At 36.2% G+C, this 13,961-nt stretch overlaps 2 protein-coding genes across 4 annotated transcripts in view; both read left to right on the top strand.

Annotated features, from left to right (window-relative positions):
* LOC107565586 (hormone-sensitive lipase-like) overlaps positions 1-3,676 on the top strand; it is an 8,522-nt gene extending 4,846 nt beyond the window's left edge. The window contains exons 9-11 of the mRNA XM_016250846.1: positions 1,529-1,756; positions 1,878-2,248; positions 2,324-3,676. Of these exons, the coding sequence (XP_016106332.1) occupies positions 1,529-1,756; positions 1,878-2,248; positions 2,324-2,557 (833 nt within the window). The 3' untranslated portion in view covers positions 2,558-3,676. The remainder of the gene's footprint in view (positions 1-1,528; positions 1,757-1,877; positions 2,249-2,323) is intronic.
* A 396-nt stretch (positions 3,677-4,072) lies between these two features.
* LOC107565587 (probable ATP-dependent RNA helicase DDX6) lies at positions 4,073-12,689 on the top strand. 3 transcript variants are annotated; one of them, XM_016250848.1, is made up of 14 exons: positions 4,073-4,238; positions 5,066-5,934; positions 6,450-6,513; positions 6,760-6,864; positions 7,761-7,890; positions 7,982-8,128; positions 8,235-8,329; positions 8,511-8,633; positions 8,742-8,870; positions 9,601-9,717; positions 9,842-9,905; positions 10,039-10,140; positions 10,280-10,508; positions 10,679-12,689. In XM_016250848.1, the coding sequence occupies exons 2-13, from the start codon at positions 5,750-5,752 to the stop codon at positions 10,486-10,488; spliced, it is 1,470 nt and encodes a 489-aa protein (XP_016106334.1). In that variant the 5' UTR covers positions 4,073-4,238; positions 5,066-5,749; the 3' UTR covers positions 10,489-10,508; positions 10,679-12,689. The 3 variants fall into 3 exon arrangements, with proteins under 3 accessions (XP_016106334.1, XP_016106333.1, XP_016106335.1); XM_016250847.1 differs by having other exon boundaries at positions 10,674-12,689; XM_016250849.1 differs by lacking the exon at positions 4,073-4,238 and adding an exon at positions 4,319-4,435 and having other exon boundaries at positions 10,674-12,689.
* The last annotated feature ends 1,272 nt before the right edge of the window (positions 12,690-13,961 follow it).

The following is a 13,961-nucleotide window of genomic DNA, read 5'->3' as shown; positions in this document are numbered from 1 at the left end:
CCAGGATCAGGAAATGGTCCTCCATAAAATGTGCTGCACACATCTGGATATTTGGGTTAAACTGTTCTGGAACTGTTGTAAATACAACTTAACCACTGATTTCTAGTCATGTCCACTTTTGGAAGGCCAAACAAATTAGTTTCGCTTTCACAACAAAACAGCGTCACACGCCTTGAGTGAGCGGAGGCCAGAGGCCTAGAGTGAGCAGCGGCCTAGAGTGAGCGGAGGCCGGCTTGAGTGAGCAGAAGCAGGCGGGCTAGAGTGAGTGGAGGCCAGCTTGAGTGAGCTGAGGCGGCGGGCTTGAGAACGGCGCGGCCGGAGAATTCGACGAAGGAGCATCCGGCGGGCTTGCGGCAACCACATGTGACGACCCCGGGCTGGACTCCGCTTCGTCCATGGTGAAAGCTGGCAAAAGTCACAGCGCAAAGTTGATGTATTTCCTCAGCGACCAGCACAGATCAGCTCCATGCATGATGAAGCCATATCGTCCTCTTTTGGAAGGCCAAACAAAGTAGTTTTGCTTTCCACAAGGAAACACACAGCACCTTCACGACATGGCGCCGTGGCGGCAGCAACAATACTACACCGAGAATAAAAGTTACGCCTTCTTTCTTTGCGTGAACATTTGGGCGGCATTATGCAAATCTTCCCACATTGTGATGTAAACATGTGGGGGCGTGTTAGAACGAGCCGTTTTAGGTAGGCGTGGTTGACTCTTAACTTTTATAAAGAATATCTCTTTGGATTTGAGACTTTAGTCTTTGCAACTTTACAGATCTTCTTTATGCACCAAGAGCTTGTAACACTCCAAAGAGAAAGGCCCCTTTAATGGGGATATGCTGCAATTTTAATATTTACATGCACTAGTCAATGATTTTATTGCTGGCTAAATAGAAAATTATATATATTGCAACAAATTAAATTGCAAATACAAATATTCTACTCATCAAGAAGTGTTGCTTGAGCAGCAAGTTAGCATATTAATTAGCATATTAATGATTTCTGAAGGATGATGTGACACTGAAGACTGGAGTAATGACTGTAAATAGAAAAAAATGACATTATAAAATGAATTCAAATAGAAAACTGTTATTTAAATTTTTTATTATATTATACAATATTACTGTACAGTGCTGTACAGTATAATACTGTACAATTTCAATAAAATGCAGCCTTGGTGAGGCTTCTTTTAAAAACATAAAAAAATCTGACCCCACACTTTTTAACAGTAGTGTATAATAATTATAAAATATTTTGTAAACTTATTTTAGATGAAGTATAACGTCATACTACAAAGCTTCCCAAAAGTATTTGGTCAAATGCCCATAATCTGATGGCTGAATCAGTTTAATTTTTAAATGTAATGACATTGAAGTTTTTACCATCCAATCAACTAGTAGGAAAGCCAGTAATACTTGAACTTTATTTTTACCTTAAGGTGTGTGAGCATACTAGTAGGTGTGGACATGACAAGCAATCCATGCCAACCATGCATCAGGAATTTCTAAATGTTGATCTTGCTTCACAGGTTCGACTGCAGAGCGTGTTTGTTTGGTAGGAGACAGTGCAGGCGGTAACTTGTGCATAACTGTCTCTATGAGGGCAATGTCTCTCTGTGTACGTGTTCCTGATGGGATTGTGGCAGCCTACCCAGCAACTCTGCTAACAACAGACGCCTCACCATCCAGACTGCTCACTTTAATCGACCCTCTGCTGCCTTTGAGCGTGCTCTACAAGTGTATCGATGCCTATGCTGGTGAGCTTTTGAGTCAAGTCATGTTACTTACAGCGCTTATACAGTACAGATTGTTTCAAAACAGCTTTATCTACCGCACCTTCATGATTGTACTGTTTCTTGGTCACTCTCTCTATCTCAGGTTCGAGTTGTCACTCAGTGCAGCCAGCTCAGCAGATAGACACCTTGACCGCTTTGGGACAGGACACAGTAAAGTTGTTGACTAACTTCACCCAAGGAGCGACAAATTGGTTTCAGAATTTATTAGAACCAAAAGCAGCAGCAGCATCATCCTCTTCAACCATACCATCAAACGGTCCTTCACCTTCCAAGTCACATTCTGTAGCGAAACCACAGGAAGTCCAAGAATACCCAGAAAACTTTGAGCCACTCCGGTCTAGGTGTCTGGTGGATATACACACACCTTGCACACCAATAATGAAGAACCCATTTGTTTCTCCTCTACTTGCTCCGGACAGTCTTCTCAAGGGGCTTCCACCAGTACATATAGTGGTAAGACCTAATGAAAATGCATTTCCAGGAACAATGTTGAAACTATTATTTTAATGCTTTGATTGTTCTTCTCAGGCTTCTGCTTTGGATGCCCTGTTAGATGATTCAGTGATGTTTGCCAAAAAGCTTAGGAATATAAACCAGCCTGTGACGCTCACTGTGGTTGAAGACCTTCCTCATGGCTTCCTGAGCCTATTTCAGCTCTCCAAAGAAACCCAGGAAGCATCTGATATATGTGTGAAACGAATCAGAGAAGTCTTCCAGCTAGAGGAACAACCTGCGGATCAGAGGCAGCCGGGGCTCAGTTAGACAGTTTAGGCTCGGAAAAGTCCTGCTGGACCACCAAGGTCCAAGAAGTTCCAGGGATCTAAATAACAATAAAGTGAAACTAGTTTTGACAAGAGATGTATTTAAAAAAAAAAGAGGAGTCAATCCACCAGCTCAACTCCTGGAATCAATTGTATATCCAAATTACAATACCAGAGTTACAGGCTTAATGTGCAGTTTTTTCATCAGAGTGACTCATTTTTAGGTATTCACAATAACTATTCACTGTTGTGTTCTGACCAAACTGAATGTCTCAGCATCCATCAAAATTTCACCATTGTGCCTGTAGTGATGCAATAAGATCAATCCTAGCTGCTTTTGCACTGCAAACTAAAAATTTTTAAAGTAACTGCACTGTTGATTTTAAGTCACCATTTCTGACTTCTTATTTTTATCTGAAATGAAAATGGATCGAATGTTTAAAGAGAGGGTGTTAAACACACAGCTTTAGTTTTTCTCGCTTGTTTAATTTAAAAATGTAACCTTTTTAAATTTAGTAAATCTTTATTTGTACCTCATTATTGGTTATTAAAGCAGCATAAAGTTTATTCTACAGTTGTGGGCATGTTTTGTGCATGCACTCTGTATGGTGTTTCAAAAAAAAAAAAAAATTAAATTGTTCCACATAAGGTGGCATTTAGTCCAGTTCGGCTCATGAATTGAAATTACTTTGACACCCCTGCTTGTATTACAATGTCAGCTATAGCATTATTTGAAAATGTATAGTTAATTTGACAAGGATATTTGCGTTATACACCAGACAAAACTTTGAGGCCTTTGAGGATGCGCGGTTATAAGCTTTTACAGCATTGTGTGTGTTCATAGAGTACTGTTGTCTACACGTGAACCTTTATATTAACAGGTTACCTCATCATTTCTTGAAGAAGAACTGTCCAGATGCACCAGAAACTTTCGCTGACTTGTTACCAGTTCATGTTTTTATGCAGTAAACTAAACAGCTGAAGGGTGCTCATAACCATAACCAAATTAGATTCAGACCTGTACTTTTTTTCTTATAACACCAAAGATGTTTGTTCTATACTGTACATTTCTGAGAGGATTTTGATGAACTGAATGTCAAATGCAATAAATAAATAAATAATCCACTATTTTTAAAGCAACTTTGTTTCCGGTGTTGTTTTACATTTTGGCCTATATATTACAAAATGCAGTTAGCCTATTGTTACTACAAGAAAAATATGGTAACTTGATAATAAGTACTAATCACTTATTTATAAGAATTTCAAGTAACATAAAGAGTGAGTCTGAAATCATTAACTGTTAATTTATTAATATTCTTGTATTATTTCAATATAATTAATATTATTTTTATGTTTTGTCTTGTATTATTAATATTTATTATGACTAACACTCCCTAAAATACACTATGGATACCACAGTAATTAAGGGAATAAAGGCATACATTCAAAGAAAGAAATGCAGTAAATAAACGCATGTTTGATAGTCCTGTGGTCATAAGAGCCTCCGTACCGTTGATGGCAGCACCTCATATGAAGCCCACTGACGTTCAATGCATGTCGACCGTGTTGACAGAAATACAACAAAGAGACGAGCTGCTTATAGCGACATGATACATACTACGTTGATTACCAATTAATTTACCTCACATATATGGCAGCATAGGATACTGACATTGGTAAAGGTAAATGTTTGGTTTTAACTATCGGATATTACGCAGTAATGTTATACGTTTAGCCTAGCTTAGCACAATTCACGTGCCAACTAAACTATTTGATGTCGGTCTGTTTGGGATTATGTTTTGCTTGCCTGAAGTAACTAGCAAGTGAAGCGATATTTATATTATTTATGTACTGGAAACGATTATCAGTCTCAATCTTTGTAAGTCTGAAATGCTTGTGTTTAAAAAGTTCAAGCCAGACTTTTATTTCATGTTGTAGAGTTGTGAAGGGACTGACTGGCGTAATTATATTAGCTCGTTTACAGGTTAATATAAAACATTTGGTTTGAGCTGAATAGTGATTTGTAAACCAGCGACAGTAAATATGAAGGTAGTTAACTCTATTTACCACCTGTCAGAAAGTAAGGCTGTATTGATTTATTTATGTTTTTTTTTTGCAGAGATAAAGTTGTACTGTCAATGACACTCTCAGTAAAAGTGCCGTGGTAACGTTAATTCAATGTTATTACTGTAACTATAAGTACCTTAAAGTACAACTTTTTTGGATTTTCAAAATGGGAAACATTCAGTATCGTGACAACAAGGTACTTTTTTTAGTATTTCCATGTTATACTATGAGACCAATACAGTGCTTTTTCTGACAGGGGAATATTTAAATAAGCAATGACCTATTATCACATCCGCGTATATGTTATACCAATATAACATAGATGATATAGTTACTACTGTAAAATGGTAATAAATGAATACTGGATATTTTTCAGAATGTTTCATGCCGTTTTCAGTTTGTATAGTGAATTGTCTTTGATTTTCACATTGTTCCTCTGCAGGTGGCACAGCTGTGGGCACAACTGGATGTCAGCACAGAGGAAAGGACAAACACAAGATCTCCACCTAACTTATTATTTAAAGAACTGACTTGTATTCAGCCCTGTTGGACATTTAAACTGCAGTCACCCTGAAGTGTTCTTTTGTCTATTAATGTGCTGGAGTGAATCCTACCTACCAGACAAATGTATAATTTAAACGAATGATCTCTGTGATCAGGACATTTGAGAGTTAAACTGCATTTGAAGAAGAAAAGGTGAGAACTGGCATCCAGAAGGCTACAAAGCTCCGTTTGCATACTGTAAATGTTGCAGAAGTGTAGAAACGAAAAGAAAGTTCTGGTCTAGGTCTTTCTGTAGTTCACATTGCCTTAGCAGACTAGTTCTTTATTACACCCGTCCAGGTATAATTTTCTATACTTTGTGCAGGTTTGCAATATTTTTACACTTAAATATTTATTTCTCTTCTTTTAGAAGAGACCTTGTAATATATATTGTGTGGCAGCATTGCTCTTAGTTATAGAGGCTAAGCTGTATGTAGAATTTGTTAATATCTCATAAGATTCTTTAGTGACACTTTTTTTATTGAGACCTTGTGGACACTGAATGGTTTACTAGATCTTATTAGACCATAGGCAGGCGTTAAAAAAGTGAAAAAGAAGTGGAAAAACTTCAGAAACTTAAAAAATGGCAACAAAGATGGAGAACACTGGCCCGGCTGTCATGGGATTGAATACACACAACAGGCAGCTTTTAGGACAGCCTAAAGCCCCCTCTCAATTAGGACCCCAAACTGTGAGTGCTCAGCCTGGAAAGGAGCCCATGGTGACCCAGAAACCAGCCAATGCATCTCAGGAAAGACCTGGTATCAGGTAAGCTTGCTATAGTGTCATATTTAACACTTGTTTGCTTAATTGGAATGTATGTGTGGTATATTTGACATGTATGACATGTGTACACTTCTGTTTAAAAGTTTGGGGTCTGTTCGAATTTTTTTCTTTTCTTTGTTTTTGAATGAAGAGTCTTATGTTCACTGAGGCTGCATTTATTTGATCAAAAATACAGTAAAATTGTGAAATGTTATTATAATTTCAATTGCTAATAACTGTCTTTATTTTAAAATAAAAAATTCTGTGATGGCAAAGCTGAATTTTCAGCACTCCAGTCTTAAGTGTCACATGATCCTACAGAAATCATTCTAATGTATGGATTTGTTGCTCAATAAACATTTCTTATTATCGGTGTAATAAGAAATCTTTGTCTTTACTGTCACTTTTGGTCAATTTAATAAGTCCTTACTGAATAAAAATATTAATTTCTTTCTTAATAATATTACTGACCCCAAACATTTGAACAGAAGTATATATATTAATATATTGACACACAGGTTTGGTGATGACTGGAAAAAAAGCCTACAGCTCCCCGCTAAGGACGGTAGAGTCAAAACTTCTGTAAGTCTTTTAGTGAAATGTTTTAAACTTTCACTTTTTAAAAATAGTGCAAAAAGAATCCCCAACTAATGTAATGTCATTATAAGGATGGCTTGTTTTTTCACCATAACACATGATGAAGAATTCATGTGTATATATATAACATGCAACATGCATTTGATGAATAGTGATTGTTTTTCATTTTGTAAAGTATAAATACAGATCTCCTTGTGATCCATCAGTTTCATACTCTTTCTTTCTCACAAGGATGTGACTGCAACCAAAGGGAATGAGTTTGAGGACTACTGTCTAAAAAGAGAGCTGCTGATGGGCATTTTTGAGATGGGCTGGGAAAAGCCCTCCCCGATTCAGGTAATAGATGCAAGAACTTCAAAACATAGACAAGTTACCAGTCTTTCTGAAAAAAATGAGTATCCTCAGTGTTTATGCTTAAAGGAATAGTTCACCTAAAAATGAAAATTTGAAGAGAATTTACTCACCCTCAGGCCATCCAAGATGTAAATTAGTTTTTTTCTTCAGAACAGATTTGGAGAAATTTAACATTACATACCCTGCTCAACAGTGGATCCTCTGCAGTGAATTCACCCAGAATAAGAGTTCAAACAGCTGATTAAAAACATAACTATAATCCATATGACTCTAGTCAATAAATTAATGTCTTGTGAAGTGAAAAGCTGAATGTTTGTAACGAACCGCCCCTTCAAGACGTTTTTAACTTCAAATTGTTGCTTCCTATATTGGCATAAAAGCCACGTAATAGTAATAGAGCCATACTATTGCTTTCTACAGTGGTGGAAAAGTAATCTTGTCTGAATCAGGAGAGAAATATGCACAAATCAAGCACCTGATACAAGCGCAAACAGTTCTAAACAAATATGTTGGTGGAGTTTGATGTGAGAGGACAACAGGGAATGAATATTTTTTTGTATTATGGACTCGTGTTTTGGCCAGAAGCGACAATTTCAAGTTAAAATGCCTTAATGAAATTTGTTACTTGAAAACATGCAGCTTTTCTCCTCACAAGATGTTAATTGATGAACTGGAGTGATGTGGATTATTGTGATGTTTTAATCAGATGTTTGGACTCTCATTTTGACGGCACCCATTCACTGCATATGATGTAAAGCTAAATTTCCCCAAATTTTTTCTGATGAAGTAAACACATTCTCAGATGACCTGAGGATGAGTACATTTTCAGCAAATTTTTGTTTTTGGGTAAATTATTCCTTTGATTTTTTTTATTTTAGGAGGAGAGCATTCCTATTGCCCTTTCTGGGCGCGATATACTGGCTCGTGCCAAAAACGGGACCGGAAAGAGTGGTGCATACCTGATCCCCCTTCTGGAGAGAATTGACATAAAAAAGGATCATATCCAAGGTATCTCTCTCTCAAAACAGTTTACACAAGATGTACCTCTTATCCCCAACACCTTTTTTTTTTACTGTACCATCTTTCTGTTTACCTGCAGCCGTTGTGATAGTTCCCACTCGTGAACTGGCTCTGCAGGTCAGTCAGATCAGTATTCAGATCAGCAAGCACCTGGGTGGTGTCAAGGTCATGGCAACCACAGGTGGGACCAACCTACGAGATGATATCATGCGCCTGGATGAGGAGGGTAATGTTCAGTGATCACCTAATCATAAAGAGATTACAATGTGAACATCTTCTGCAGTAAAAGCATGTTGTTCAAAACGTTTTTTTTTTTTTTTTTTTTTTTGCAGTTCATGTTGTTATAGCAACACCTGGCAGAATTTTGGACTTGATAAAAAAGGGCATAGCCAAGGTGGATAAAGTGCATATGATGGTTATGGATGAGGTGAGTATTGCACATGCTAACTGTACATACCTACCTGTCAGAATATGAATACAATTATAATTAATAAAATTATTATATCCTGTTGCACTCTGTCCCAACTGCACATCTTGACAGAGTTATTTAGGTGTTTATATGTTATCAATACCACCAAGTTTACACTTCATTGCTTGTATTATTATAGGCTGATAAGCTGCTCTCTCAGGACTTTGTGGTTATTATTGAGGACATCATTGCTTTCCTTTCAAAGAACAGACAGATTCTGCTCTATTCAGCCACATTCCCCATCAGCGTACAGAAGTTTATGGTTAGAGAAATCTGTGGATCGTTTTGAACACATTTATGCTTTCATTGTGCTCATCTGTCTCTTTCTACATCTGCAGATTTTACATTTATACACTTTGTATCTCTTCAGGCAAAGCACCTGCAGAAGCCCTATGAGATTAATCTGATGGAGGAACTGACCCTGAAAGGCATTACTCAGTACTATGCTTATGTCACAGAAAGACAGAAAGTCCACTGCCTTAACACACTGTTCTCCAGGGTAAAGAGTCCATTTCCGTTTAGGACATTTAAAAAAAAAAAATTATATTTAGGGCAAGTAACATTTCATGTCACAACAATGATGAATTCCTCAGGCTAGCCAAGATCTAGATGAGTTTGTTTCTTCATCAGAAAAGATTTGTAGAAATTTAGCATTACTTCACTTACTCACCAAATAAATTGTCTGTAGTGAATGAGTTTAAACAGCTGATAAACACGGCATAATAATCCACAAGTAAGCGACATGACCCAGTCCATTAATTAATGTCTTGAGAAGTGAAAAGCTGCATGTTTCAGCTGTTTTCAGTCTTGTAAACAAAGTTATATACAACATATCTCATATATTTCCTAAGTTTGTATTTTTTCACTGGAGGATGCAAAGTTATAGATAGAGGACTTTAGCCAAAATCTTTTCACTTCACAAGATGTTAATTGATGGACTGGAGTCGCTCGCGTGCATTATTGTGATGTTTTCATCAGCTGTTTGGACTCTCATTCTGAAGGCAACCATTCACTGCAGAGGATCCATTGGTAAATAAGTGATGTAATACAAAATTTCTCCAAATCTGTTCAAGTGAAAGAAATCATTTACATCTTGGTCGGACTGAGGGAGAGTCCATTTTTTTGGTGAGCTAGTCCTTTTATGCTGTAGTTTTGTTCTTTTGTGAATTCTAAAAAAAAAGGCATTGTTACAACAATTGACATGACCCAAGTACTTGTTCTCTCCACAGTTGCAGATAAATCAGTCCATTATCTTTTGTAACTCTACTCAGCGAGTGGAGCTTTTGGCCAAGAAGATCACGCAGCTGGGCTACTCCTGCTTCTACATTCATGCGAAGATGATGCAGGTACTGTATGTCTTTTGCTGTTGTCAGTTCCAGTGTAATTCAGATCTGTTCAGTATGATTTACTAATTTCAGTCAAATGCTTGTGACTGCAAACATATTGTGCGTCATTTCATTCATATGGCAGGAATACAGAAACCGTGTTTTTCACGACTTCAGAAACGGGCTCTGCAGGAACCTTGTTTGCACAGGTGAGTGTAGTACATTATACAGCATCTTACCTCTTTTTTTGTGTAATTGCATAATAACAACCTCAACTGTAAAAATAAAATGTATGTTTTGTCAAGGTGTTTCTAACTCAATGAATTTATGCTCTTGAAACAGATTTATTCACTAGAGGCATCGATATCCAGGCAGTAAATGTGGTCATCAACTTTGACTTTCCCAGGAATGCAGAAACATACCTGCATCGCATCGGACGCTCAGGTGAAGTTAACAAACAACAAAGATGTGGTGGATTAAATTAGGATTACATTATCTAGACTTGACACTTTTATATTAAATAGTTTACACTTTTATAATATGTATAATGTATCATTATATGGTCCCTGTGTTGAATTTGCAGGCAGGTTTGGACATCTGGGTTTGGCAATCAATCTCATTTCCGCTGAGGATCGCTTTAACCTGAAGACCACTGAGGACCAGCTGATGACGGACATAAAGCCCATTCCTGGCAGCATTGATAAGAGCCTGTATGTGGCAGAGTTTCACTCTGTGAACCCTGAATGTGAGGCAGAGGCACCTCAGCCCGGCGAAGAGTCTGAAGCTCAGTAGGAAGCCCCATTAGACAGCAGGTAAAGGCATACAGTTGGGAGACTTTATGTACTTATGTCATGTAATGGGGAAAATCATCTAACATTTGTTTCTTGATCTGAGAATACCTAGTATTGCAATGTCTGTTAGTATTTCCATGTTGAATCAGTGATAATTGGACTGACTTTACCATTTGCTTTTTCTAGGGCAGTTGGAGAAACTGAACCAGACTTTTGCATCTGCTTTTGCACAAACCAGTAACTTTTCTGCTCATAACTTTCCTCATCTTTTCCACCTCCACAGTATTTTTCATTTTTAGTTGCTGTCAGTGTTTTGCTCTCTTTTTTTGCGTTCATTGTTCATTTTTGGGGTGGTTATACCCTCTTCATAAATAACCATACACATTCCAGTTGAGACATGCAAGAATAAAAACAAAACCTTTAGAGAAAAGTTCCTGTTTGATAGAAAACAATAAACAAAGGTAATGGTGAAAATAGAGCGTAGAGTACTTGCATCATTAGTTGAGAATTTACACAAACCCTTGAACAAAACCTGTTGTGAACACAAGTGCCTTAATATATATCGTCTCTGTCTTAGATTAATATGTTATTGCTGTGTTAAAGTATGCCCAAAGACTAAACACAGGATTTTGCAGCATATTGGTGCTACTGGGTACTTTGAAAGAATTATTGGTATAGATTTATTGATGAGAAGCATTTTCAAATTCTCTTCATATTCCGTCTGAGGCAGCTAGAGAAACCAGCATCCATGGAAATATTGCAGAGCTCAGGATTCAGGTGTCAACATGAACCATTGCACTAAACTGCCTGAGAAAAAAAAACTTGCATTAATATTGGTGCTTTTTGTAGTTTCATTAGTAGTCACAGACAAATGTAAATTTGGAATTCATAAAGAAATATAGGTGTAAATTATGTAAATTTTTTCAAACAGACTAAATTTGTGCAATTTGTTTGTATCTTGTGATGTTTTTATATATATATATATATATATATATAATTCTTAAAACATTATATTAGACATTACTAACTTAAACAGGCATGGCGAAACTGGCATAATGTGAAAGATGTCAGACTACTACATGAAAGCTGATTTAAAAATTCACCACAATGCAGTCATTATACATTAGCAGATCCTCACATATGTATGTATAACTATGTTAAATGGTTTGTCAAAAGAGTCTGTTTGGTTTCTTTTTTTTCTCTTCATTTAAAGGTGTAAGTAAAGGTGAGGAGGTGTTTTTTTCCCTCAAAAATAGCATATTTTACAGTTTACATTTCTTTCGAAATTAATGAATGTATAAAGTTGGTAATGAACGGACTTTATTACATTATTTCCAGCTATGTGTGTATATATATGTGTGTGTATAACTTTGGCAGAAAGGAGGGGGAAAACATTTGTTTTTATTCCCTTTTGGATGTTTGCAAGAGGCTTTTCATAACCTCATGTTGCATTTATGAGATATTTTGATTATTTCATACAGCAGAATTGTAGCATCTTCTCAGTGGCAGCTGTGATTTTTTTTTTTTCTTCAAAAGATGTTCTAATGTGGGGAATGGTTTTTTTATTTTTTTGGCTATGCAGGGATATGTGGCATGTAGCTCAAAGCTTTAGTGTAGAAAGCTCAGTTTGCATGTTTCTTTAGCTATTAAAACAGCACAGTTCAGGCCAATATGCAATGTGCAGTTAAATTAGGAAACCGTGAGCCAGATTGCACATTTCTGCTGATGATGCTGTGCTACTCAAAAGATTTGTGTTTGTGTAAGACTATTAGCATATTTCAAAATCATATTTCAGTGGACAAACTTTAATTCTTTGTCCATTCTGTCATGCAGTGATGAGCTGTGAATTTTTCCTTATGTTTTATATGGTTTATTACAGTTAATGGACGTGAGGAGCAGATGTTATGGGGACAGTTGTTTCATGTAAATTTTGTATAGGATTCCTGGAGAGAAAAAATTGATGTGTGATACCCTGTTTGTAATTGATGCAAGAATGGTTTAATGCTCATGACTGTGTGTGACTTTGTGAGTGATTTATGTTTTGTTTCAATTGTTTATTTCTTTTGAATATAGCTCGAGGTTATAGTATGTATTACAGTATAACTTGAAATAGAATGAATGTGCCATCTGTCCCAAACTTCAATACATTCATATGAGAGATAACAGTAAGGTTTTTCTTTGTGAATGTGGAAGTGTCTATATCGGGGGATATATATATATTTTTTGTAATTTTCCAGAGGAAACACTTTAACATTTAAATTGGTAAACTGTTTCTTATTGAATTGACTGTAGTAAATCATTTTTGTGAATCTACATTTTTTTTCTGATTTGAACATAAATTTGTCACTCGAATGTGTGTGGGGAATGGTTTTTTTATTTTTTTGGCTATGCAGGGATATGTGGCATGTAGCTCAAAGCTTTAGTGTAGAAAGCTCAGTTTGCATGTTTCTTTAGCTATTAAAACAGCACAGTTCAGGCCAATATGCAATGTGCAGTTAAATTAGGAAACCGTGAGCCAGATTGCACATTTCTGCTGATGATGCTGTGCTACTCAAAAGATTTGTGTTTGTGTAAGACTATTAGCATATTTCAAAATCATATTTCAGTGGACAAACTTTAATTCTTTGTCCATTCTGTCATGCAGTGATGAGCTGTGAATTTTTCCTTATGTTTTATATGGTTTATTACAGTTAATGGACGTGAGGAGCAGATGTTATGGGGACAGTTGTTTCATGTAAATTTTGTATAGGATTCCTGGAGAGAAAAAATTGATGTGTGATACCCTGTTTGTAATTGATGCAAGAATGGTTTAATGCTCATGACTGTGTGTGACTTTGTGAGTGATTTATGTTTTGTTTCAATTGTTTATTTCTTTTGAATATAGCTCAAGGTTATAGTATGTATTACAGTATAACTTGAAATAGAATGAATGTGCCATCTGTCCCAAACTTCAATACATTCATATGAGAGATAACAGTAAGGTTTTTCTTTGTGAATGTGGAAAAGTGTCTATATCGGGGGATATATATATATTTTTTGTAATTTTCCAGAGGAAACACTTTAACATTTAAATTGGTAAACTGTTTCTTATTGAATTGACTGTAGTAAATCATTTTTGTGAATCTACATTTTTTTTCTGATTTGAACATAAATTTGTCACTCGAATGTGTTCATAAATCTTATTAAATTGTGTCCTATATTGTTATTATTATTTGCCTATTTCCTATTTATTAGTAGTAGTAGTATTTACTAATTGGAAACATTGCTGTTTATTAGATGAGAGTTTTAAAATGACTAGTTATTACAGTAGCCTAGCCTACCTAGTCCGGGGTTTTCAATATTTCATTTAGACACTAAGGATCCATTGCATAAATCGAATGACTAAACTCTAGTTCTGTTTGGTTGTTTTTATAATTCTATGTATATCTTACAGTTCAGTTTATGGGAGCCCAAGCGACTTCCAAAGCCCATTCA

The sequence above is a fragment of the Sinocyclocheilus grahami genome, unplaced genomic scaffold (assembly GCF_001515645.1).
Source record: "Sinocyclocheilus grahami isolate Dianchi unplaced genomic scaffold, SAMN03320097.WGS_v1.1 scaffold1009.1, whole genome shotgun sequence".
Classification (NCBI taxonomy): Eukaryota; Metazoa; Chordata; class Actinopteri; order Cypriniformes; family Cyprinidae; genus Sinocyclocheilus; species Sinocyclocheilus grahami.
The sequence above is the reverse complement of the archived record's forward strand: the minus strand, read 5'-3'. Positions and strand labels throughout refer to the sequence as shown.